Consider the following 27,594-nt stretch of genomic DNA (forward strand, 5'->3'; position numbering starts at 1 on the left):
TCAGGTTGTGTGGATATAGATACTTTTGTATCCATTTCCTCCAGCATCTTCACAAGGTCCTTTACTGTTGTTTTGGGATTGATTTGCACTTTTAGCACCAAAGTACATTCATCTCTAGGAGACAGAACGCGTATCCTTCCTGAGTGGTATGATGGCTGTGTGGTCCCGTGGTGTTTATACTTAAGTACTATTTTTAGTACAGATGAAAGTGTTACCTTCAGGCGTTTGGATGAACCAGACTTGTGGAGGTCTATACTTTTTTTCTGAGGTCTTGGCTGATTTCTTTGGATTTTACCATGATGTCAAGCAAAGAGGCACTGAGTTTGAAGGTAGGCCTTGAAATACATCCATAGGTACACCTCCAATTGACTCAAATGATGTCAGAGGGTGGGTAAGTGTGCAGGTAGTGGGAGAAAGTTGGAGGTTAAAGGAGCTTGTAAGGGGATCTTTATGCCTGATCAGAGTGACTCATTGCTGGGCTTCAGAGGCAGAGCGAGTTCCACTGTGTGGTCTGTCACCGTTGTCACACTTCTGTAGAATCATCCATGTCCCCAACACACACACACACACACACACACACACACACACACACACACACACACACACACACACACACACACACACACACACACACACACACACACACACACACACACACACACACACACACACACACACACACACACACACACACACACACACACACACTAGTCCCCCACCCGTGGAGCTGGCAGGAGTATGCAGTAGTGCTGATGTGTGTGTTCCCAAACACATGAACAGCAGCCACAGCCAACACGAGTGGTGGCAACACCATTGATTTAAACTCGTGTTTTAAACCATTCAATGAGCTGTAGCTGCTTCTGAAGTACAGAATGTATCTGTCTTTATTGTAAAGGCCTGAGAGACACCCATAGATCTCAGCTGTCATTGAAAACAATGGCAACAGAGACACACACACTATTTTAGTCTCTTTGTTTGAAGCCTTTAGTTTAGAAGGCATGAAGGGTGAAACCAAGAGTCAATTTAGGGTTCTTAGAAAAAACAATGAATACTGGATTGGGGAGAGGGTTTTTTGTTTAGATGGGATACGGTTTATGTCAGAATAGACAGGTTCGGAGAATAATGTTAGGAAAAGAGTTAGGGTTAGCTAAAAAGCAAAAAAATTGTACTTAGTCACTTTGACAAAATGTATCCCGACTAGTAATGAGAGGGGAAGATAATCCCCCTCCTTTTTCTGCTTGTCTTTTAGCTGGTGGTGAGGCCATAATCAAGCTGCAATTCAATGGAACATTTGAACACAGAAACGTGCCCACACACTCCATGATACCTAATCAATTCCTCCCCAGCTGTATTGTTAATTTCTCTTTTAAAAATGTGTTTATCGATCAATTCATGTCTCTCTTGAGTGGCAGCTCTGTCTTGTTCACTACAGAAAAGGGGTGGAGGGGGAAGAGAAGTGAGCAGGGAGAGAGCTGGATGAGCAGAGGGAGAGAGAGAGCATTTTTTATTTTAGCAGACCAAAGGAATTGTTATTCTTCCAGAGCAGCAGAGGCTTGGCTGCTGTGTGCCACTGATCCTCAGCCAGGTAGACCTCTCCCCTCTCCATCCCTCCTCTGTTCATCCCTTTCTCCGCTCTCCCTCCACACATCCCTGCATACTCCACGGCCTTCCTTGGTCAGGCTGGAGTAAAATCATTACCTTGTGTGTTCTGCCGACAGAAGCTCCCCTACTGTCTTTCTCCCTAACACACCTCCGTCCATTCCTTTCTCTCTACCTCCCTCTTCCTTTCTTTTCCATCCCTCACTTTCTCCTTCCCCCACCAAGGAGTCTCTGGCCAAGAGATTGGGAAAGAAAAGAGAAGAGGGAGAGAGAAAGAGAAAACAAACTTGTCAAAGAGAAAGAAAGAGGGAATGAATGTGAGAGACAGGGAAGATATGTTAGGAAGTGAACAGCAGGCTGTGGGATAGAAGCCGTGTAAGCCCACCCTCCCAGGGTGTTCTGCACAGTGATTGGATGTCGAGCTCTTTAAAACACATTCTCGACATTGAAGTCTAGGGTTGTGTACTATACTGTCGGTTAACTAATTCCTGAAGACTCAACGCCTAGGCTTTAGCTCAGTTGGCTGACTGGCTTTCAACACCAGGTTGGTAACTTAAGCTGACCACTGAAGGGTCATTACCTTTTGGCCCAGTAGTTGTCTGTCTGTGTACTGTTAGTCTTGTTGAGTCCGTATATTTACTAACCTTCCCAAACCCACTCTGAAGTACTTGTACAAAGAATTAGATTTCTCCTAAAGCCTCTGATCCCAACTCATGAATACGGATTCCTAAAAACAACACCTCTTCTGATGGGTTGACTGAGACATGTACACACCAATGGAGCCGGGATGTGGGCTTCTCTCTCTACCTACCTACTCAACATTCAACTCCAGGTAACAGACAGAAGGTTGAAGACTAAAATGGACAAGTTAGGACAACCTTAATAAAGCACAAACATGAAGTTGTTGCCCTGATGCCAGTTAGTATAAGCATTAACAAACACTAGACATTGACTTAAACTAGCTGAAGCAGAACCAGACAGAAACTAAAAGCACACAGCAAAAGTGTTGTACAAGACAGGTCCAGGGCCCGGTTTCCCCAAAAGCATCTTAAGGCGAAGTTCATTGTTAGAACCTTCGTAGGAACATAGTTAAATCTCCAAGCTGTTTCCCAAAACCATCGTTATTAATGTTGCACTAGAAAACATTCAGAATCTAACGCCTGCCTCAGACCACTTGTAGAACATCTAACGTCTAACGCCTGCCTCAGACCACTCGTAGAACATCTAACGTCTAACGCCTGCCTCAGACCACTCGTAGAACATCTAACGTCTAACGCCTGCCTCAGACCACATCTAACGTCTAACGCCTGCCTCAGACCACTCGTAGAACATCTAACGTCTAACGCCTGCCTCAGACCACTCGTAGAACATCTAACGTCTAACGCCTGCCTCAGACCACTCGTAGAACATCTAACGTCTAACGCCTGCCTCAGACCACTCGCATCTAACGTCTAACGCCTGCCTCAGACCACTCGTAGAACATCTAACGTCTAACGCCTGCCTCAGACCACTCGTAGAATCTAACGTCTAACGCCTGCCTCAGACCACTCGTAGAACATCTAACGTCTAACGCCTGCCTCAGACCACTCGTAGAACATCTAACGTCTAACGCCTGCCTCAGACCACTCGTAGAACATCTAACGTCTAACGCCTGCCTCAGACCACTCGTAGAACATCTAACGTCTAACGCCTGCCTCAGACCACTCGTAGAACATCTAACGTCTAACGCCTGCCTCAGACCACTCGTAGAACATCTAAGTGGGTCGTTAGATATTTGTTTTGTCCTCCTTGTCACTTTATACACACAGAATTGTGTGAGAATCTCTCTGTAACTGCCAATAACTTGAACGAAGTGGACTACAAATACAATGTTGCCCATGTCTTTGCAATTGATATGAACAAGCAACATATAAAAAGATGCTTCAAATTAGAATCGAGATGACTGCATTAAAATATAAACAGTAGGCTATAGGCCTATTTCAATCATATTGAAGACATTTGATGTTCAATCAATTGATTTCTATGTTGCTACTTGTAGGCTACTGTCTGTAATTTGCTAAATATAACATGAGCAATGATGTGCCAAATTGGTGATTTAGTGCATTTCTATTGGGTAAGCATTAGAATAAGCCGCCTCAACATTTGCAGCCGTAGGTGGTAGTATCTCTCTAGGATCTGATCCGTAGTCAGTATTGCGAAATAATTCTGTTAAGATTTTTTAAAATATTTTATTTATTTTGAAAATAATTTTTTACCCCCTTTTCTCCCAAATTTTTGTGGTATCCAATTGTTCTTTTAGTAGCTACTATCTTGTCTCATCGCTACAACTCCCGTACGGGCTCGGGAGAGACGAAGATTGAACTTGTCTAACACACACACACACCCACCCGCGTTCTTGTTGTAGCAGCTAGACAGACTTACAAGCTAACATTGACGGTCAATATCAAAAACCCCATCGATCCTCTTCATGGAACACATCTTTGTGTTTATCCTTTATCTGAAATTCAGCGTTTCTCATTGTGGCATAATATTGATGTTTGCTCCATCCCAGCTTTGTGGGGCTCCTTTGGGAACCGCTAATTTAATCTTTGAGCTTTGAAAAGTAAAGTTGTAGAAAGTGAGTGGCTCAACAGTAACAAGGCAACAGGTGGTGAATGAAGCAGGATCATATATTACTGTGATATTGTTTTACAGATAAAGAGAAGAACCCACACATTGCTATGTACAGTACGTGCTCCCAAAGTGGGCAAACTTTTGTTTAATGGGTTGGAGGCACTGTCCTACCACCTTTTATTCATTTCAACATCTGTCTACTGCTACTGACCTTGACACTTAAACAATTGTCTTCAATATTACATTGATTTTTCCCTCAACACCAAGTCTGGACAAATCCAATACAAATATTCTGATCCCATATACCAGGCACAAATCCATTGGATATAGTGGAACTGAGCTGTTTCTCCAGTTGTGTTCATACAGTGGAGATGTTGTTGTCTCTCCCAGGTGCAGTTGATGTTCCAGAGGACGTATGGAGAGGTGGTCAGTCTGTCTCCACCTGGAGAGGAGGACAGACGAAGGTTCTTCACTGACCTGCTACTGGTACAGGCTGCTAGAGCATCGCTACCCAGGAAACATACAGGTACTATGCATTCACACACGCAGAGACTTACAGGTTATTACACACACACACACACACACACACACACACACACACACACACACACACACACACACACACACACACACACACACACACACACACACACACACACACACACACACACACACACACACACACACACACACACACACACACACACACACACACACACACACACACACACACACACACACACACACACCAGGGTTGGCTCAATTCCATTTAAATTAGTTATTTCCCAAAGTCAACCAAATTGAAATGGGAATTTCAGTGTACATTCTGAATCTTTCATCTTGTCTTTCCGTTTCCTCTCTCCTGACACACACATTGCTCAAACCACTGTACAGCTCAATTTCTCTTTGTGCTCTTGAGTCCTTTAATTTTTCCTTCGCTTGGAAAATCTACATTCTATGGCCTAGTAAGAATGTAACAGGAGGGCTGACTAGTCGTAACAGCACCTGTAGTACTCCCATCTCTCTCACATCTCCCTCTACGACTCTCCAACCTCCCCTACCATTAACATCCCTATACTCTCCTCCAGCCTCCCTTTATTCCCCTCTGTTCCTTCTCAGTGTAAAAGAGCTGTACACCGTGGCTTTCAAATTGAAATAAATCAGCGCCGATCGCAGCATCCTCATTGATGCAAAGCAGGGGTCCCACACGTACACACACACACTTACCCACACGCTTGACGTTCTCTTAACCAGCTTCACCTGGAATGTTTTTTCCAACAGTCTTGAAGGAGTTCCCACATGCTGAGTACTTGTTGGCTGCTTTTCCTTCTGCGGTCTGACTCTTTGCCTTGATGACAGCTTTGCACACTCTTGGCATTCTCTGAACCAGCTTTATGAGGTAGTCATCTGGAATGCATTTCAGTTAACAGGTGTGCCTTGTTCAAAGTTCATTTGTGGAATTCCTATCCTTAATGTGTTTCAGCCAATCAATTGTGTTGTGACAAGGTAGGGGTGGGATACAGAAGATAGCCATATTTGGTAAAAGACTAAGTCCATATTATGGAAAGAACAGCTCAAATAACTGAAGAGAAATGACAGTCCATCATTACTTTAAGACATGAAGGTAATTCTATACGGAAAATTTCAGAAACTTTGAAAGTTTCTTCAAGTGCAGTCGCAAAAACCATCAAGCGCTATGATGAAACTGGCTCTCATGAGGACCGCCACCTGAAAGGAAAACCCATACTTACCTCTGCTGCAGAGGATACGTTCATTAGTTACCAGCCTCAGAAATTGCAGCCCAAATAAATGCTTCACAGAATTCAAGTAACAGACACATCTCAGCATCAGCTGTTCAGAGGAGACAGCGTGAATCAGACCTTCATGGTTGAATTGCTGCAAAGAAACCACTATTGAGATGGTTTGGAATGAGACGGACTGCACAGTGAAGGAAAAGCATCCAACAAGTGCTCAGCATATGTGTGAACTCCAAGACTGTTTGAAAAGCATTCCAGGTGAAGCTGGTTGAGAGAATGCCAAGAGTGTGCAAAGCCACCACGGCAAAGGGTGGCTACTTTTTTGGTTACTACAAGTAGCAAAATAGTTTTGATGTCTTCACTATTCTACTATATATATACACTGCTCAAAAAAATAAAGGGAACACTTAAAACAACCCAATGTAACTCCAAGTCAATCACACTTCTGTGAAATCAAACTGTCCGTTTAGGAAACAACACTGATTAACAATAAATTTCACATGCTGTTGTGCAAATGGAATAGACAACAGGTGGAAATGATAGGCAATTAGCAAGACACCCCCAATAAAGGAGTGGTTCTGCAGGTGGTGACCACAGCAGACCACTACTCAGTTCCTATGCTTCCTGGCTGATGTTTTGGTCACTTTTGAATGCTGGCGGTGCTTTCACTAGTGGTAGCATGAGACTGAGTCTACAACCTACACTAGTGGCTCAGGTAGTGCAGCTCATCCAGGATGGCACATCGATGTGAACTGTGGCAAGAAGGTTTGTTGTGTCTGTCAGCGTAGTGTCCAGAGCATGGAGGCGCTACCAGGAGACAGGCCAGTACATCAGGAGACGTGGAGGAGGCCGTAGGAGGGCAACAACCCAGCAGCAGGACCGCTACCTCCGCCTTTGTGCAAGGAGGAGCAGGAGGAGCACTGCCAGAGCCCTGCAAAATGACCTCCAGCAGGCCACAAATGTACATGTATCTGCTCAAATGGTCAGAAACAGACTCCATGAGGGTGGTATGACGGCCCGACGTCCACAGGTGGGGGTTGTGCTTACAGCCTAACACCGTGCAGGACGTTTGGCAAATGCCAGAAAACACCAAGTTTGGCAAATTCGCCACTGGTGCCCTGTGCTCTTCACAGATGAAAGCAGATTCACACTGAGCACATGTGACAGACGTGACAGTCTGGAGATGCCGTGGAGAACGTTCTGCTGCCTGCGACATCCTCCAGCATGACCGGTTTGGCGGTGGGTCAGTCATAGTGTGGGGTGGCATTTCTTTGGGGGGCCACACAGCCCTCCATTTGCTCGCCAGAGGTAGCCTGACTGCCATTAGGTACCGAGATGAGATCCTCAGACCCCTTGTGAGACCATATGCTGGCCCTGGGTTCCTCCTAATGCAAGACAATGCTAGACCTGGCTGGAGTGTCAGCAGTTCCTGCAAGAGGAAGGCATTGATGCTATGGACTGACCCGCCCGTTCTCCAGGCCTGAATCCAATTGAGCACATCTGGGACATCATGTCTCGCTCCATCCACCAATGCCACGTTGCACCACAGACTGTCCAGGAGTTGGCGGATGCTTTAGTCCAGGTCTGGGAGGAGATCCCCCAGGAGACCATCCGCCACCTCATCAGGAGCATGCCCAGGCGTTGTAGGGAGGTCATACAGGCACGTGGAGGCCACACACACTACTGAGCCTCATTTTGACTTGTTTTGAGGACATTACATCAAAGTTGGATAAGACTGTAGTGTGGTTTTCCACTTTAATTTTCAGTGTGACTCCAAATCCAGACCTCCATGGGTTGATACATTTGATTTCCATTGATAATTTTTGTGTGATTTTGTTGTCGGCACATTCAACTATGTAAAGAAAAAAGTTTTTAATAAGAATATTTCATTCATTCAGATCTAGGATGTTATTTTAGTGTTCCCTTTATTTTTTTGAGCAGTGTGTGTATATGTGTGTGTGTGTGTGTGTGTGTGTGTGTGTGTGTGTGTGTGTGTGTGTGTGTGTGTGTGTGTGTGTGTGTGTACAGTGGGGCAAAAAAAGTATTTAGTCAGCCACCAATTGTGCAAGTTCTCCCACTTAAAAAGACGAGGCCTGTAATTTTTTATCGTAGGTACACTTCAACTATTACAGACAAAATTAGAAGAAAAAAATGCAGAAAATCACATTGTAGGATTTTTGATAAATTTATTTGCAAATTATGGTGGAAAATAAGTATTTGGTCAATAACAAAAGTTTATCTCTACTTTGTTATACACCCTTTGTTGGCAATGACAAAGGTCAAATGTTTTCTGTAAGTCTTCACAAGGTTTTCACACACTGTTGCTGGTATTTTGGCCCATTCCTCCATGCAGATCTCCTCTAGAGCAGTGATGTTTTGGGGCTGTTGCTGGGCAACACGGACTTTCAACTCCCTCCAAAGATTTTCTATGGGGTTGAGATCTGGAGACTGGCTAGGCCACTCCAGGACCTTGAAATGCTTCTTACGAAGCCACTCCTTCGTTGCCCGAGCGGTGTGTTTGGGATCATTGTCATGCTGAAAGACCCAGCCACGTTTCCTCTTCAATGCCCTTGCTGATGGAAGGAGGTTTTCACTCAAAATCTCATGGTACATGGCCCCATTCATTCTTTCCTTTACACAGATCAGTCGTCCTGGTCCCTTTGCAGTAAAACAGCCCCAAAGCATGATGTTTCCATCCCCATGCTTCACAGTAGGTATGGTGTTCTTTGGATGCAACTCGGCATTCTTTGTCCTCCAAACACGACGAGTTGAGTTTTTACCAAAAAGTTATATTTTGGTTTCATCTGACCATATGACATTCTCCCAATCTTCTTCTGGATCATCCAAATGCTCTCTAGCAAACTTCAGACGGGCCTGGACATGTACTGGCTTAAGCAGGGGGACACGTCTGGCACTGCAGGATTTGAGTCCCTGGCGGCGTAGTGTGTTACTTATGGTAGGCTTTGTTACTTTGGTCCCAGCTCTCTGCGGGTCATTCACTAGGTCCCCCCCGTGTGATTCTGGGATTTTTGCTCACCGTTCTTGTGATCATTTTGACCCCACGGGGTGAGATCTTGCGTGGAGCCCCAGATCGAGGGAGATTATCAGTGGTCTTGTATGTCTTCCATTTCCTAATATTTGCTCCCACAGTTTATTTCTTCAAACCAAGCTACTTACCTGTTGCAGATTCAGTCTTCCCAGCCTGGTGCAGGTCTACAATTTTGTTTCTGGTGTCCTTTGACAGCTCTTTCGTCTATGCCATAGTGGAGTTTGGAGTGTGACTGTTTGAGGTTGTGGACAGGTGTCTTTTATACTGATAACAAGTTCAAACAGATGCCATCACTACAGGTAACGAATGGAGGACAGAGGAGCCTCTTAAAGAAGTTACAGGTCTGTGAGAGCCAGACATCTTGCTTGTTTGTAGGTGACCAAATACTTATTTTCCACCAGAATTTGCAAATAAATTCATAAAAAATCCTACAATGTGATTTTCTGGATTTCTTTTCCTCACTTTGTCTGTCATAGTTGAAGTGTACCTATGATGAAAATTACAGGCCTCATCTTTTTAAGGGGGAGAACTTGCACAATTGGTGGCTGACTAAATACTTTTTTGCCCCTCTGTGTGTGTGTGTGTGTGTGTGTGTGTGTGTGTGTGTGTGTGTGTGTGTGTGTGTGTGTGTGTGTGTGTGTGTGTGTGTGTGTGTGTGTGTGTGTGTGTGTGTGTGTGTGTGTGTGTGTGTATGAAGTAGTCACCCTTTGCCTTGAAAGTTATAGTAAAAATAAAGAAACCCTTGAATTAGTAGGTGTTCTAAAATGTGTGTGAGAGGTCCCCACTCTGTCCTCTCCGGGGGTTCCCCCTGAATAAAACAGGAGCTGCTTGTAGAAGTGTGAGGGAAACTGGGGAGAAACAATGGGAGAGAGGGAGCCCGCTATAAACCCAACCCATAATTACATTCACAGTTGATCGTTAGTAAGCAGGACGGAAGATGATGCTAAAGTGAAGCAGGACTATCATTGCCTGAGGCGAAGAGGGTGAGGCAGGGTAGAACTGAAGGCAAGAAAAGACAACTGCCATATTGTTGTCCAATCCTTCTCCTTTTTCCACTCTTCCTTCCCAATAATTTCACATCTACAGGGGTTACAGGTTGATTCGGAATTCATCACATTTATCACTCTGTGGGCCAGAGACTTGGGGGGGATCAGGGTTTTTGCTGATGGGATGATTGTGTTTAGAAAGAAATCAATGCTGCGTTTCCCCCTCGCCTGTGTGTCTCACCTCAGCTTTCCCCGTGGATCAGCTGAGAGTAGAAGATCTGAAGGGGGACCCACTCTCTAACCCCCCCCCCCCTCCCTCTCTAGCTCTGCAGTGTGAGGTGCTACCGGTAGCGGAGACCCTCGACGCCAGGGTTCTCTCCCCCGAGGAGCAGCGGCGTCTGGCTGACCAAGAGGAGAACACTCTGAGAGAGCTGCGTCTGTTCCTCAGGGACGTCACCAGACGCCTTGCCGTAGACAAACGCTTCAACATCTTCAGCAAACCTGTCGACATTGAGGAGGTGGGCAACAACACATAGATGGCTTGTTGTTGTAGATATGGTAGTATACCTCAGTAGATAGTAATAGAAAGATGGGCAAGTGCCACCCTAGAAAAGTTGCTTTGTGAATTGAGTCCTTTAATGCCCCTCTCACCTCTTGTCTCCATTTGAGTGTTGCACTGATTGTAGTGAATTAACACTGCTGAACCAATTTCTCTTTTGATTTAAATGGAGTCAATAGCACCAGTTTAAATTGTGAGGACTGTGACTCCTTTTAGGTGTCAGACTACCTGGAGGTGATCCGTCAGCCCATGGATCTGTCTACTGTCATGACAAAGATAGACACCCATAAATACCTGACGGCTAATGACTTCCTGGTGGACATAGACCTGATCTGCAGCAATGCCCTGGAGTACAACCCTGACAAGGACCCCTCAGGTACACATGGAGGGATTAAGGTTTTGGCTATGCCCTACTGGCACCCTATTCCCTTCATACTGCACTACTTTTGACCATAGGCTCTGGTCAAAAGTAATGCACTATGAAGGGAATAGGGTGCCATTTGGGACTCATATTGTTTACTTTTATAGCTCATCTGGTGCACCTCTCTGGACTAACAGAATGTATGCTACTGGTACTGTTACCAGCAACATAAGTCAGTAGTAACATAGTTATGGAGACATCCACATTTGGGAACGTGCCTAGCTTGTAGATCCAGGGATGTGCCTAGCTTGTAGATCCAGGGATGTGCCTAGCTTGTAGATCCAGGGATGTGCCTAGCTTGTAGATCCAGGGATTGTAGATCCAGGGATGTGCCTAGCTTGTAGATCCAGGGATGTGCCTAGCTTGTAGATCCAGGGATGTGCCTAGCTTGTAGATCCAGGGATGTGCCTAGCTTGTAGATCCAGGGATGTGCCTAGCTTGTAGATCCAACCGGGGATGTGCCTAGCTTGTAGATCCAACCGGGGATGTGCCTAGCTTGTAGATCCAACCGGGGATGTGCCTAGCTTGTAGATCCAACCGGGGATGTGCCTAGCTTGTAGATCCAGGGATGTGCCTAGCTTGTAGATCCAACCGGGGATGTGCCTAGCTTGTAGATCCAACCGGGGATGTGCCTAGCTTGTAGATCCAACCGGGGATGTGCCTAGCTTGTAGATCCAACCGGGGATGTGCCTAGCTTGTAGATCCAACCGGGGATGTGCCTAGCTTGTAGATCCAACCGGGGATGTGCCTAGCTTGTCAGTCTTGAGTGATTCGGTGTCAGTTTCTCAGACTTACGTTATTAGTACGCTGCAGCTATGCAACATAGTGGCATGCAAGGCTTATCTAGTGAAGACTAGCTCTGTCTTGTCTCTAACCAACCTAAACATTGTTTAGTCACAGTCACACACCAGCAATTATCAGTACTATCTTCTGCTGCCGTTTCCATTCACTTAACACTTTACCCATGTACGATGACACAGGAGAATTTAAATCCCAGCTATTCATCTGATACATTTGACTGTGACAAAAGTAATTAGATGTAGTAGATATGAGTCTTATTCATTATGATTTATGAAAGTGCTCCAAGGCAGTGACAACTTGGAATTGGTTTTCTTTCTTCACTCAACTTGAAATCGTATGCACAGTGAGACAGAACCCCCTAAAACTATCATCGCCCCAGCTTAATGTCTCTGCTGTTTCTCTCTGCAATGCTGCATCTGCATGAGAATATTTTTGTTTCTCAGTGGCCCATTTCAATCCATTTTTATCTCAACCTCATCCTCTGCACCACTGTTACTGCCAGTGTAGCCAGATAAATGGAAAAAGCACTTCACACACACTACACTACATTACTACCCACACACCCTGAGAAGCAGGGGCCACGTGCACACAATCTCACACACACAATCCCACACTCCCACGCAGTTGAAGACTTGCCAAAAAAGTATTGTCAAATCAATTAGAATAGCATACATTATTTAAATATGCGGGCTGTGTTGGTGCTTACGTGAAAGTAAATGTTGTATGTATGGATTCCTGCTTATGAATAATTCCCACGCTGTGGGAAAAACTGAAGTTCCCTCTGTGTCTGTCACAATGGAATATGCTGTGGCAATAATTGAAAGCCATAGCGATGGAAGCCTAGAGACTGAGGACCCGACAACCAATGAATTCAAATGAATCTCCCTGGGATACTGTAAAACTGTGCGCCCACTAAACCAAAGGTCATTTCTAACGGCTTGCTACTCAGTTAAATGTAGATTTACTTGCATGTGTACACACACACACACACACACACACACACACACACACACACACACACACACACACACACACACACACACACACACACACACACACACACACACACACACACACACACACACACACACACACACACACACACACACACACACACACACACACACACACACACACACACACACACACGGCAGGTAGCCAAGTGGTTAGAGTGTTGGGCCAGTAACCGAAAGGCAGGTGGAGAGCCCCTGTCTTTTGTTTAAATGCAGGGGCCACAAAGGATGCACTAAAGGGGGAAAATGCAATTAAGGAGTTTTAATAAGTAAGCCCAGTACGAGACTCCATCCTCTAGTGTCCCTGGGAATAGAGTCCAGCCCAGTGCAATCACATTTGATCATTTTTGAATTTTCTCAGACTTGATGGCTTTTTGAAACACACCTATATACACTACATCACCAAAGTACGTGGACACCCTTTTCAAATCAGTGGATCTGGCCATTTCTGCCACACCCGTTGCTGACAGGTTTATTAAATCTTGCACACAGCCATGCAATCTCCATAGAGAAACATTGGCAGAATTAATCAGTTTGTCACATTTTTGCCCTGCTAGAGCTGCCCTGGTCAACTGTAAGTGCTGTTATTGTGAAGTGGAAATGTCTAGGAGCAACAACGGCTCAACCACGAAGCGGTAAACCACACAAGTTTAGCTAACAGGATCGCCAAGTACTGAAGTTCCTAAAAATCGTCTGTCGCAATTACAGTCCTTCTGTAGCTCAGTTGGTAGAGCATGGCGCTTGTAACGCCAGGGTAGTGGGTTCGATCCCCGGGACCACCCATACGTAGAATGTATGCACACATGACTGTAAGTCGCTTTGGATAAAAGCGTCTGCTAAATGGCATATATTATTACAGGGTCTGTAGTGACGCCTCTAGCACTGAGATGCAATGCCTTAGACCGCTGCGCCACTCTGGAGCTCAATCTTAACACTACAGCATACAATGACATTCTAGAGTTCTGTGCTTCCAACTTTGTGGCAACAGTTTGTGGAAGGCCCTTTCCTGTTTCAGCATGACAGATTTGTCGATGGGTATGGAAGAACTTGACTGGCCTGCACAGAGCCCTGACCTCAACCCCATCAAACACCTTTTGGAAGACTTGGAACGCCGACTGCGAGCCAGGCCAAATCGCCCAACATCAATATCCGACCTAACAAATGCTCTCGTGACTGAATGGAATGTGGTTACCATAAATGGACCAATTTGTTAGTTTGATGGTTCTTAGCAGTCCATTGTCCCATTAACAAGCATCCATATTAGCAAACCTATTTAATTTTACTTCATATTTCTCTAGTATAAGCTATTTATTGTAATGAACGATATCAGCCAAATGCCTGCGAACGGTGTCAGTTCAGCTAAACATAGGGTATGACATTGTCATGCAATATTAGGTTTAAAGGTCTGTGGAACAGCATATACAATGCCAACCCCTACTAAACCTCATTATAAATGGACTAATTTACTTGTGGAACAGAACTTACACTGGAATGTGAAATAAATGCATAGTACACACTATCAAGTCACAACAAGGCCAACTTCAAATAGACATCCATAGGTGCCACACGAGTTTCAACTTTGGGGAAGCAATTTTTTCACCTTAAAATTGCAACTTTTTATGCTAAAGGATTGCATGCATCTATCATCACATTTGCAGACTAATTTAAGATGGGCTACTATTTCTAATGTCATGAGTAGATTGCGTAGTCATAATTTAGGCTAATATATCTCAATCACTGTTAGCAAAACACAGTTCTGAACAATGCATGCCTGAGCACATAGTGACAGAGTAGGCCTAATCAGAGATGTCAGAGATGTTTCTTTCTTTGCATGTGAAAAATGTGGTCTTTTATGAACACATTCCACAAACACTTTATATGACTGGAGACATAAGCACCTTTTTTTAATACGGCAAGAATGTGTAGCCTACTCTGCTGACACTGACAAATGTAAAACGACCTTGTCTTGAATGCAACCATCGAATCTAGTCTTATGAAAATGGGAGACACAAATATGATGTCCTTCTAGCCTGTAGGAGGAAGTTATTGTCCCCCAAAAACTTTCCAGTCATACTGGTCAAATGATAAAGGCAGTGAATATGTGCACTCATCGGTCCGCTGGTGCCAGTATGATGCGCTGCGGTTTCCCCTGGTGCCAGTATGATGCGCTGCAGTTTCCCCTGGTGCCAGTAAGATGCGCTGCGGTTTCCCCTGGTGCCAGTAAGATGCGCTGCGGTTTCCCCTGGTGCCAGTAAGATGCGCTGCGGTTTCCCCTGGTGCCAGTAAGATGCGCTGCGGTTTCCCCTGGTGCCAGTAAGATGCGCTGCGGTTTCCCCTGGTGCCAGTAAGATGCGCTGCGGTTTCCCTGGTGCCAGTAAGATGCGCTGCGGTTTCCCCTGGTGCCAGTAAGATGCGCTGCGGTTTCCCTGGTGCCAGTAAGATGCGCTGCGGTTTCCCTGGTGCCAGTAAGATGCGCTGCGGTTTCCCCTGGTGCCAGTAAGATGCGCTGCGGTTTCCCCTGGTGCCAGTAAGATGCGCTGCGGTTTCCCCTGGTGCCAGTAAGATGCGCTGCGGTTTCCCCTGGTGCCAGTAAGATGCGCTGCGGTTTCCCTGGTGCCAGTAAGATGCGCTGCGGTTTCAGCTGGTGCCAGTAAGATGCGCTGCGGTTTCCCCTGGTGCCAGTAAGATGCGCTGCGGTTTCCCCTGGTGCCAGTAAGATGCGCTGCGGTTTCCCCTGGTGCCAGTAAGATGCGCTGCGGTTTCCCTGGTGCCAGTAAGATGCGCTGCGGTTTCCCCAGTAAGATGCGCTGCCCCCTGGTGCCAGTAAGATGCGCTGCGGTTTCCCCTGGTGCCAGTAAGATGCGCTGCGGTTTCCCCTGGTGCCAGTAAGATGCGCTGCGGTTTCCCCTGGTGCCAGTAAGATGCGCTGCGGTTTCCCCTGGTTTCCCCCCCTGGTGCCAGTAAGATGCGCTGCGGTTTCCCCTGGTGCCAGTAAGATGCGCTGCGGTTTCCCTGGTGCCAGTAAGATGCGCTGCGGTTTCCCCTGGTGCCAGTAAGATGCGCTGCGGTTTCCCTGGTGCCAGTAAGATGCGCTGCGGTTTCCCCTGGTGCCAGTAAGATGCGCTGCGGTTGCCAGTAAGATGCCCCCTGGTGCCAGTAAGATGCGCTGCGGTTTCCCCTGGTGCCAGTAAGATGCGCTGCGGTTTCCCCTGGTGCCAGTAAGATGCGCTGCGGTTTCCCTGGTGCCAGTAAGATGCGCTGCGGTTTCCCTGGTGCCAGTAAGATGCGCTGCGGTTTCCCCTGGTGCCAGTAAGATGCGCTGCGGTTTCAGCTGGTGCCAGTAAGATGCGCTGCGGTTTCCCCTGGTGCCAGTAAGATACGCTGCGGTTCACTCAATTGGTTGAGTATTTTGATAACTATAGACAGATTAGTATTTTCTTTGTCTTCTCTTTTCAGCAATAGCCATTGTCCTAAGCTATGTTTTTCCTACTATTTATGTTCAGAAATATTGCGATTAGGCTTATTTAACTGCTTTACACTAACCGCTACAACTCAACATTCAGCTATTTGGTAGGCTATTTGCCCTGCACACTCATGAAATTGCTTGTAACAATCCACTGTAAGAAATATTTATATATAGGCACAAGTAATTTATATAGCTAACTTTGCGAATGTACTTTAGGGGAAGCTTATCGTCCAGTAGCCTATTGGTGCATAAAACCGCCGGCCATGAGGCTTACAAGGCAGAGTTCAATTTCCAATTCAAAGCAATCGGTGCACTGCCTAATTGTCTGACCAGCAAAGCAAACTGTCTGACTCCTCATGGTCCCAAAGCCCATACGTTAACAGCCGTTGAAATTGAATCGGGATTGTAATGATGTTAGTCTACTATTTTGTAGCCGCCTTTGACATTTTTTGGTCTTGAGCTAGGGTATGGTGTCTGCAACTCTGCCCTACCCAACTGATGCCCCTGCCTCGTATGGTCGATAATTGGTTGGTTTATCGTGCCTCTTCTACTTCCCCTCTTTCTGTTCTCATCTTTCTCCTCCTCTCCCTCTGTTTGGAGTAAAATCTGAGGCTGTCCTCTGCAGTCTTGCAGGAATGTCTTTTCCCCCTGCGTTTCTCTCACTTCATTATGTTACAAAACCAAATCTATCCGCTCTACACTGTCAAACCCGCTCCACCTCTAGAGGAAAACGCCCAAACATCGTCAAACTCACAGCCAACAAACTCTGTCTACACAGCACCCGGGAGGTGGTGGAATGTCCTTGTCAGTTCTCCACAGAAGTGACAGGGTTCGATAATGGAACAGACTTCCACTCAACACTCACCCTGCACCCTGTCACCTCACACTCTGACAGGCGAATAGTACCGATACACACACATACACACTGCTGCAATTAGGCCGTCTTTTAATTAGTGGTTAGAAGCTGTCAGATGGTGACCTCTGGACCTCTATCTGTACCTGTTGGCAGGGTGGCATAATGAGAGCAGGACATCTGTTTACACACGTGGACACACACTCATCTCGTCTCATCTTCTTTGCTGCTCATATTATTTTTCTCTCAGACATTTGCCTTTTACGATAAAACACGATTTGATGATGTTAGAGGGAAGGTGTGTGCCGGTCTGTCTGTGTTTAGATATTCAATATGTGTGTCTTTGTGAGAAGGGAGGATAAGATTGACTGTATTCCTGAGACTTGTCTCCTAAGTCACCACCAAAGGCAGCTCTTTTGTCTCCATCCAAATAGTGAGAGAACAGTATAATCCCTTGTGCCCAGTGTTGGGGGCCAGACAGCAACACAGCCAGCAGTTTGTGTTGTGTCCAGCAGAGGGAGGGTTGTGAGAGGCAAGGCTGGTGAGGGTCAGAGGCAGGGAGACGAAGGAATGAATTATATGATGATAATAATAAGAGCTGTCATATGACTCTACAGGGCGAAGTCATTTAAACTGTTGCTGTAATGTTTCTACAATGCCAATGTGTGTGTGTTCATACAATGTGTGTGTTCATGTCAGTCTGTTCTCTCCCTCCAGATAAGATCATCCGCCACAGAGCATGTAGTCTAAAAGACACGGCCCACGCCATGCTGGCCTCTGAACTCGACCCTGAGTTCCACCGCATTTGTGAGGACATCAAGGAGTCTCACAGTAAGAGGGGTGAGGAACACACACACACACACACACACACACACACACACACACACACACACACACACACACACACACACACACACACACACACACACACACACACACACACACACACACACACACACACACACACACAGTGGGAGTGGTGTTATATTCCAAGGTGCTGTACTATGTTTATTTAATTGAACCTTTATTTAACTAGGCAAGTCCGTAAAGAACAAATTCATATTTACAATGATAGCCTACCCCGGCCAAACCCACCCCTATCCCGGACGGTGCGTGGTCCATTGTGCACCACCCTATGGGCATATGTAGTAGCTCATGGTGTTCCACTAGTCAACAGTGTGTTCACTGCTCCAGGGTGATTGGCGATTACATAACTAGCCTCTAATGGGATCCAATCATTTATTCATATGTAAAGTCAAGAGAGACTGTCATGCACAAACAAACTAATTAGTGCACATGTACAAGGAGGATAGAGGGACAGTATTAGTAGTCATAGGTAATTGGTTATACAACATCTACATATGCTGCTTGATTCTACACACACAATCACACACGCTCAACCACGTGCAATCACACACACTCACACAAACACACATACAGGATCATGTGAAACTCTACACACACTACACATAGTGTGCATAACTGAGGCAAGCCCCTCCTGTGATGGTGCTGGAATGGGGGGTGAAGGGAAAAGAGAGAACGGGTTGTGTGCAGGGCGATACACTCTTACCACATGAGAGATTTTCCAACATTTTCATCTTAACTGTTAAGGCTAAAAGTCTCCTTTCTCAGAAAGACACACACACACACACACACACACACACACACACACACACACACACACACACACACACACACACACACACACACACACACACACACACACACACACACACACACACACACACACACACACACACACACACACACACACACACACACACACACACACACACACACACACACACACACACACACACCTCCCCCACAGCCTCCCCCACAAATGAATATTTTAGGAGCAGAAGTTAGCTGTCTGACAGGGAATTCAGCAGTGAGAAATGCTGAAGGTATCAGTTTGTGCTGTTGGATCGCCTGGTTTTGGGTTGCATCAGCTAAACCTCATCTGGGATTATATTGCTCTGACCTGTAGTCGGGGAAGTGTGTAAGTGCAGGTGTGTGTGTGTGTGCTAAGTATCAGTGTGTTAGAATGGAAATGTCTGCTCCCTGACTTTGGTTTGATACCTCACATTTATTCCTCTTTTTCAGACAGCCTGACTCACAGGGACATTTAGAGGCACTCTGACGCACACACACACAAACGCACAGACCAAAGTACATGAAGTTATCCACTGGATTCTAGTTATTTGGATTCATCAATCGATGAATGCCGTCTTGTCTCAGTGTCTGTCTGTACACTTACATCCCCTTCAGTGTGTGTGTGTGTGTGTGTGTGTAATTGATCTGGTGTGTTATCTGCAGACCTCCAGACTCCGGCCTTGCCGCCTGTCCCCCTGGCTGCCGTGGTAACAACCAGGAAGCTGGCTGTAGTGGAGAGTGCTGGAAACAGCACTCAGGGACAGACCATCGACAAGCAGCACTGCAGTGAGTACAACAAATCAAATCACATTTTATTTGTCACAGACACATTTTTAGCAGATGTTATTGCAGGTGTAGTGAAATGCTTGTAAAACACACACACCACCCAGAGCACAGTTAAAACACAACACCGCACAGGGTCCTAAAGAACGGAGCGCTAATACCCAGTCCCTTCTATCATTAGAGATGTGATTCAGTTGTGTGTGTGTGCAGTGGGATCTGGGTTCAAGGCATTTAGAATCAGGCCATTTAGCTGATTACGGAACCATCATCCCACAGAGGGGAGGCCTCCCGCGTTAACGCAACACACACAAGAAACCACACCGAGTAGGAGCCGCTCCGCGTTGTAGCAACCCAGTTGGATGCCTCAAATACTCCTGCTTACACACACACACACACACACACACACACACACACACACACACACACACACACACACACACACACACACACACACACACACACACACACACACACACACACACACACACACACACACACACACACACACACACACACACACACACACACACACACACTCTCTCTCTCCAGTCACACTCCACAGTAGAGGAGCAGCGCAGTGGGCAGCCTCATTAGAGACGTCGTCTTCAGTGCTGTGCGGACCGTGACCACGCTGCAGAGGAATTCCACAGCCTCCTGCTGTCACTGACAGGTGCCCACGCAGGGCAGGGGGCAGACAGAACAGGTCCTTACCTGCATGTAGCACTGACAACCGGGGGGGAGGGGGCTGTCCTCTGCCTTGGTGTCTGTCTGAATTAAGGCGATTGATAGTCCAAGTATGAGTTTACTAAAGTTCCTCTGTGATTTTAAATCTGCTGCCGTGATGACCAAGTTCAGCCTAGTTACCAACTGGTGTCCCCCCCCACAGCTTAGGCCTACCTCGAAGATTTGTCTAAGTATTATTTCAGTTTCAGAATATGTAGGATCACAATCACCACAAATATAAATGGCATCACGCCCCCACGAACGAGTGGCGCAGCGTTCTAAGGCACTGCATCTCAGTGCTAGAGGTGTCACTACAGACCCTGGTTCGATCCTGGGTTGTAATCACAACTGGAGTCCCATTGGGCAGCGTACAATTGGCCCATCGTCGTCTTGGCTAAGGGAGGGTTTGGCCGGGATAGGCCTTTATTGTAAAATAAGAATTTGTTCTTAACTCATTTTCCTAGTTAAATAAATGTTAAATAAAAATAAAATATTTTACTAATGTTGCTTTACTGCAGTACTCTGTTCTGCCACAGGATGGCGCCAGTCTCTCTAGAGACACCAGTTATAGGCCTCCTGCTGGGTGTGTAAACCAGCAGTCTTTGAGATGAGCGATTCTCTTTTCCATCATTAGTAGTGTGTGTGCCTGTCTATTTTAACTTCTAGCTTACTGTTAATGATTCATCTGGGTTAGGGCTGGACAATTATTAAACCATATTTCTATTGCTTTCTAACTTGGGCTCCCAAGTGACACAGCGGTATAAGGCACTGCATCTCGGTGCTAGATGCTTCACTACAGACCCTGGTTCGATTCCATTCTGTATCACAACCGGCCGTGATCGGGAGGCCCATTTGACCCAGCATCGTCCGGGTTTGGCCGGGGTTGGTCGTCATTGTAAATAAGAATTTGTTCTTAACTGACTTGCCTAATGAAATAAAAAAATGTGCGATTCACGATATACACTGAGTGTACAAAACATTAGGAACACCTGCTCTTTCCATGACATAGCTTTCACCTGGTCAGTCTATGATATTTAATTGATGTCACTTGTTGAATCTACTTCAGTCAGTGTAGATTAAGGGGAGGAGACAGGTTAAAGACGATTGAGGCATGTAATTGTGTGTACCATTCAGAGGGTGAATGGGCAAGACAAAAGATTGAAGTGCTGTTGAATGGGTATGGTAGTAGTGTCAACTGCACTGCTGCTGGGGTTTTCACACAACAGTTTACTGTGTATCAGCAATGGTCCACCACCCAAAGGACATCTAGCCAACTTGACTCCAATTCTACCCACAGTTGTCAACTTGGGCCAGCATCCCTGTGGAATGCTTTCAACTCATTGTAGAGTCCATGCCCCGTTGAATTGAGGCTGTTCTAAGGGCTAAAAAAGGGGGGTGCAACTCAATATTAGGAAGGTGTGTGTGTGTGTATAATACACTGCATGTCAAACAGTCAGCAATAATCAAGTGAATTTAGGACTTGTGAAATTATACCCAGGCTAAATATAAGCCTTCCACAACCATAAGACCCACTAATTATTTAATTACAATATGCATTTTTGCAATAATCACTGATCTGACTTTCAAGTCTATGAAAATTACCTTTTTGGGAAAGAAATTATCAGAACCATGTGTAACAGTATAACTTTAGACCGTCCCCTCGCCCATACCCGGCGCGAACCAGGGACCCTCTGCACACATCAACAACAGTCACCCACGAAGCGTCGTTACCCATCGCTCCACAAAAGCTGCGGCCCTTGCAGAGCAAGGGGAACTACTACTTCAAGGTCTCAGAGCAAGTGACGTCACCGATTGAAACGCTATTTAGCGCGCACCACCGCTAACTAAGCTAGCTGTTTCACATCCGTTACACATGCATAATGCACGTTCACTATTGACTAACTTCTTAGAGCAGGCATTATAGGGAATTAACTTATGTCTCATAATACAATCTCTCAAGCACAGGCCACGTGCTAGTGAGTAGCCAGCGAATCTTATATTTCAAGTTTAGCCAACTGTTTGCTAGATGACAAGGTAGAACAGATGAATTGTTATGAACACACTATTCTGTCAGTCTCCAACTGTTTGAACAGCAGGCTGGTCTTTACACTGTGTTCAGATGTTGAAATAAAATGGCCTACCTTATTTCTCAGAAAGAGAACGTGTTGCCAATGAGGAGTTGAGCCGTAAAATTGTATCATTAGAAAGGTCGTTATCCTCTATTACAGTAAAATATTGTCTGAATGTGTTTCGGTGTCCATATGACCGTTTCTGTTGGACCAAATCTCAAATGCAAATAGTGAGTTGAAACTGCTTGTCAGAGAGGAAGAAGTGATCTTTCATCTTTGTTGTTGTGAGTGGCAGGGGGAGGGGCTTGGTGTGTGTGTAAAAGGAAAGAAGCATACAGAGCACCAAAAAGACCTAAAGGTGCATAAAAACAACAACATAAACTTGTATTCTTGCAATACAGGCATTTGGAGTATCGCGCTAAAACATCAATTAATTTGGTCTATCGCCCTAATCTGGGTGTAGGAGGCGAGTAGCAACAATCGATTTAATGTACAGCACTTTTTCATGAATACGATCCAGGGTTTACAGTGTGGATTTGGATTGATGTGTTAAATTTCTTCTCTTTTTTCTGACCGTGTGATTTTCTAGGCCTTTGCTTATACACTGTAAGCACAGTACACGGTATAAACACAACCAGGTTTGGTTACGATGGACCAGGCTTCTTTCACTGTTGTCAATCCTCTGTTTGCGCCATCATATTTATTTCCAATAACCTGAGGCCTTTCATGACATTGACTAAATGCATGCAGTAGTCAATGAGATGGTTTTTCTTCCTTTTTAATCCAAACACTTGAAGCTCTTTTTGTTATTGTTGTGTGGGTGTATTCAACACAATCAGCTACAGCCACATATGACCTCGGTCAATCCTCTAACAGTGTTGATATTGTTACATTTTCTATTAATAACCTGAGGGGTTTGAAGTGGTTGCATTCAGAAGTAGTCATCTAGATTGTTCCTCTTCTGTTTCCCCTGTCCGACCAAATCAAGAAAGTTAAATGGGCAAATGGAGGCTCCCACCATTAGTGTTTCCCTTCTTTATATCAGGAGCCAAAGTGCTTCACATGTCGGTCACTAATCCTGCCGCTCCGGGGAATTCAGGTTATCACCACGCTCCAGAACTTAATTAATTAGCTCTGGTAATTCATTATTTGTGAGAAAGTAATCATTGGCAACCAATTCTCACCTGGAGCACTTCTGTGACATGTCCAATGAATTGATCGGGGGGAATCAATTAGGTGTTGAGATAAATATGACAGGACCTTGCATACTCCACTGCCCTCCAGGACTTACCTGGAGAGACTGCTGCTGAAGTTACCGCCAGACACTGTGAATACACATAGAAATACCGTTTCTGTACATGTATTTACCAAACCCATAATTCATTCTCCCGTGTCCCCATTCATACGCCTCATGTTTCTAGACTGAAAACACAAATCTGCCCTTGGATCAGTATATTGGTGCATCTCCTTCAGCAAAGGTTATGATTGAATGAGGGTAAACCAATTCTACCCAGGGGCTTCAGCGGACCCTATTCCCTATAGTACTCTGCGACCGCACTATGTGACTTTGGTCGGAAGTAGTGCACTAGTTGTAGATGTTTGAGACTGAGCTCCAGATTAGAGCCATTTGGCCACCTGTTTAGGATGGGCCAGGTAGTGTGCTAGGCTATATGGGGAATAGGCAGTTACTGGAGCCACTGCTCCTGGCCAGAGAGACATCTGCTGGCTGGTTAGGCTGTGGAAGCCCAGCTCCTGGCCAGAGAGCCATCACCTGGCTGGTTAGGCTGTGGCAGCCTAGCTCCTGGCCAGAGAGCCATCACCTGGCTGTATAGGCTGTGGCAGCCCAGCTCCTGGCCAGAGAGCCATCACCTGGCTGGTTAGGCTGTGGCATCCCAGCTCCTGGCCAGAGAGCCATCACCTGGCTGTATAGGCGGTGGCAGCCCAGCTCCTGGCCAGAGAGCCATCACCTGGCTGTATAGGCTGTGGCAGCCCAGCTCCTGGCCAGAGAGCCATCACCTGACTGGTTAGGCTGTGGAAGCCCAGGTCCTGGCCAGAGAGCCATCACCTGACTGGTTAGGCTATGGAAGCCCAGCTCCTGGCCAGACAGCCACACCTGGCTGGTTATGCTGTGGCAGCCCAGATCCTGGCCAGAGAGCCATCACCTGGCTGTTTAGGCTGTGGCAGCTCCTGGCCAGAGAGCCATCACCTGGCTGGTTAGGCTGTGGCATCCCAGCACCTGGCCAGAGAGCCATCACCTGACTGGTTAGGCTGTGGAATCCCAGCTCCTGGTCAGAGAGCCCTCACCTGGCTGGTTAGGCTGTGGCAGCCCAGCTCCTGGCCAGAGAGCCATCACCTGGCTGTATAGGCTGTGGCATCCCAGCTCCTGGCCATAGAGCCATCACCTGGCTGTATAGGCTGTGGCAGCCTAGCTCCTGGCCAGAGAGCCATCACCTGGCTGGTTAGGCTGTGGCAGCTCCTGGCCAGAGAGCCATCACCTGGCTGTATAGGCTGTGGCAGCCCAGCTCCTGGCCAGAGAACCATCACCTGGCTGGTTAGGTTGTGGCAGCTCCTTGCCAGAGAACCATCACCTGGCTGGTTAGGTTGTGGCAGATCCTGGCCAGAGAGCCATCACCTGGCTGGTTAGGTTGTGGCAGCTCCTGGCCAGAGAGCCATCACCTGGCTGGTTAGGTTGTGGCAGCTCCTGGCCAGAGAGCCATCACCTGGCTGGTTAGGCTGTGGCAGCTCCTGGCCAGAGAGCCATCACCTGGCTGGTTAGGCTGTGGCAGCTCCTGGCCAGAGAGCCATCACCTGACTGGTTAGGCTGTGGAAGCCCAGGTCCTGGCCAGACAGCCATCACCTGGCTGGTTATGCTGTGGCATCCCAGATCCTGCCCAGAGAGCCATCACCTGGCTGGTTATGCTGTGGCATCCAAGCTCCTGGCCAGAGAGCCATCACCTGGCTGTGTAGGCTGTGGCAGCCTAGCTCTTGGCCAGAGAGCCATCAACTGGCTGGTTAGGCTGTGGCAGCTCCTGGCCAGAGAGCCATCACCTGGCTGGTTAGGCTGTGGCAGCTCCTGGCCAGAGAGCCATCACCTGACTGGTTAGGCTGTGGAAGCCCAGGTCCTGGCCAGACAGCCATCACCTGGCTGGTTATGCTGTGGCATCCCAGATCCTGCCCAGAGAGCCATCACCTGGCTGGTTATGCTGTGGCATCCAAGCTCCTGGCCAGAGAGCCATCACCTGGCTGTGTAGGCTGTGGCAGCCTAGCTCTTGGCCAGAGAGCCATCACCTGGCTGGTTAGGCTGTGGCAGCTCCTGGCCAGAGAGCCATCACCTGGCTGGTTAGGCTGTGGCAGCTCCTGGCCAGAGAGCCATCACCTGGCTGGTTAGGCTGTGGCAGCTCCTGGCCAGAGAGCCATCACCTGGCTGGTTAGGCTGTGGCAGCTCCTGGCCAGAGAGCCATCACCTGGCTGGTTAGGCTGTGGCAGCTCCTGGCCAGAGAGCCATCACCTGGCTGGTTAGGCTGTGGCAGCTCCTGGCCAGAGAGCCATCACCTGGCTGGTTAGGCTGTGGCAGCTCCCGGCCAGAGAGCCATCACCTGGCTGGTTAGGCTGTGGCAGCTCCCGGCCAGAGAGCCATCACCTGGCTGGTTAGGCTGTGGCAGCTCCCGGCCAGAGAGCCATCACCTGGCTGGTTAGGCTGTGGCAGCTCCCGGCCAGAGAGCCATCACCTGGCTGGTTAGGCTGTGGCAGCTCCCGGCCAGAGAGCCATCACCTGGCTGGTTAGGCTGTGGCAGCTCCTGGCCAGAGAGCCATCACCTGGCTGGTTAGGCTGTGGCAGCTCCTGGCCAGAGAGCCATCACCTGGCTGGTTAGGCTGTGGCAGCTCCTGGCCAGAGAGCCATCACCTGGCTGGTTAGGCTGTGGCAGCTCCTGGCCAGAGAGCCATCACCTGGCTGGTTAGGCTGTGGCAGCTCCTGGCCAGAGAGCCATCACCTGGCTGGTTAGGCTGTGGCAGCTCCTGGCCAGAGAGCCATCACCTGGCTGGTTAGGCTGTGGCAGCTCCTGGCCAGAGAGCCATCACCTGGCTGGTTAGGCTGTGGCAGCTCCTGGCCAGAGAGCCATCACCTGGCTGGTTAGGCTGTGGCAGCTCCTGGCCAGAGAGCCATCACCTGGCTGGTTAGGGTGTGGCAGCTCCTGGCCAGAGAGCCATCACCTGGCTGGTTAGGCTGTGGCAGCTCCTGGCCAGAGAGCCATCACCTGGCTGGTTAGGCTGTGGCAGCTCCTGGCCAGAGAGCCATCACCTGGCTGGTTAGGCTGTAGCAGCTCCTGGCCAGAGAGCCATCACCTGGCTGGTTAGGCTGTGGCAGCCCAGCTCCTGGCCAGAGAGCCATCACCTGGCTGGTTAGGCTGTGGCAGCTCCCGGCCAGAGAGCCATCACCTGGCTGGTTAGGCTGTGGCAGCTCCCGGCCAGAGAGACATCACCTGGCTGGTTAGGCTGTGGCAGCTCCTGGCCAGAGAGCCATCACCTGGCTGGTTAGGCTGTGGCAGCCCAGGGCCCCGCTGTGTTCATATTATTAACTCTGACAGGAGAATATGGAGAAGAGTTCACCCACTGTACCTTCACCTAATCCATTATTCACTCATCTGTTTCCATTTATACTCCTCCTGTTTCTCGCAACTATGTGTGTTGACTGTCTTTGACTTGGGCAAACTTGGGACTATGTATGCAGGTACCTTATAAATCCTGCATGCTCATGTTAACACCATTCGCTGTAGGTCTGCTGCTCAGTTATACTCCCAATATAGTGTTCTTGTCAAATGTCTTGCATTAGCTCTAGGGTTATATTTACAGAGCTTTGCAAGTTTTTAGCTTTTCATTCAGCTTTAAGTTGACTTTCAATGTTAAATGGAAAGGTTTGCCATGTCATCATACTTTCAAAGGGAATGTTATTCCATCAATTTTTTTCCCCCTCACTTCGAAGAGGAAGGCATCCCATCAGCCAACATCGGCGCTGCAAGACCACATGGTAAGATAGTTAATGTTACCTAGCTAAAAAGCTGGAGAGCTACAGTTGTTAATCAAAACCTAAATCTAGCTAGCTAGTTTCAATAATATGCTGGCTATATTCCAAAGCATATCAATGTAATTAGCCGGCTGCTACTGGAGACATGATTTGTAACTTTGCTGCAAGTTAATATAAGCATTGTTAGGTTACGTTGGTTAACAGTTCGCCTCTGCTGTAGTTC

General features: G+C 47.2%; 1 protein-coding gene across 5 annotated transcripts in view; it reads left to right on the forward strand.

Moving 5' to 3' along the window:
* The window catches only part of atad2b (ATPase family AAA domain containing 2B), a 153,975-nt gene that overhangs the window by 58,672 nt on the left and 67,709 nt on the right, over positions 1 to 27,594 (forward strand). For 3 of the 5 annotated variants that reach the window (XM_046298765.1, XM_046298766.1, XM_046298769.1), the window contains exons 20-24: positions 4,603 to 4,738; positions 10,329 to 10,522; positions 10,780 to 10,939; positions 17,835 to 17,957; positions 19,437 to 19,559. In XM_046298765.1, the coding sequence (XP_046154721.1) occupies positions 4,603 to 4,738; positions 10,329 to 10,522; positions 10,780 to 10,939; positions 17,835 to 17,957; positions 19,437 to 19,559 (736 nt within the window). Of the gene's footprint in view, positions 1 to 4,602; positions 4,739 to 10,328; positions 10,523 to 10,779; positions 10,940 to 17,834; positions 17,958 to 19,436; positions 19,560 to 27,329; positions 27,375 to 27,594 lie in introns of all 5 variants that reach the window. The other 2 variants (XM_046298767.1, XM_046298768.1) reach the window with 1 other exon arrangement.

This window comes from Oncorhynchus gorbuscha, linkage group LG14 (genome assembly GCF_021184085.1).
Source record: "Oncorhynchus gorbuscha isolate QuinsamMale2020 ecotype Even-year linkage group LG14, OgorEven_v1.0, whole genome shotgun sequence".
Classification (NCBI taxonomy): Eukaryota; Metazoa; Chordata; class Actinopteri; order Salmoniformes; family Salmonidae; genus Oncorhynchus; species Oncorhynchus gorbuscha.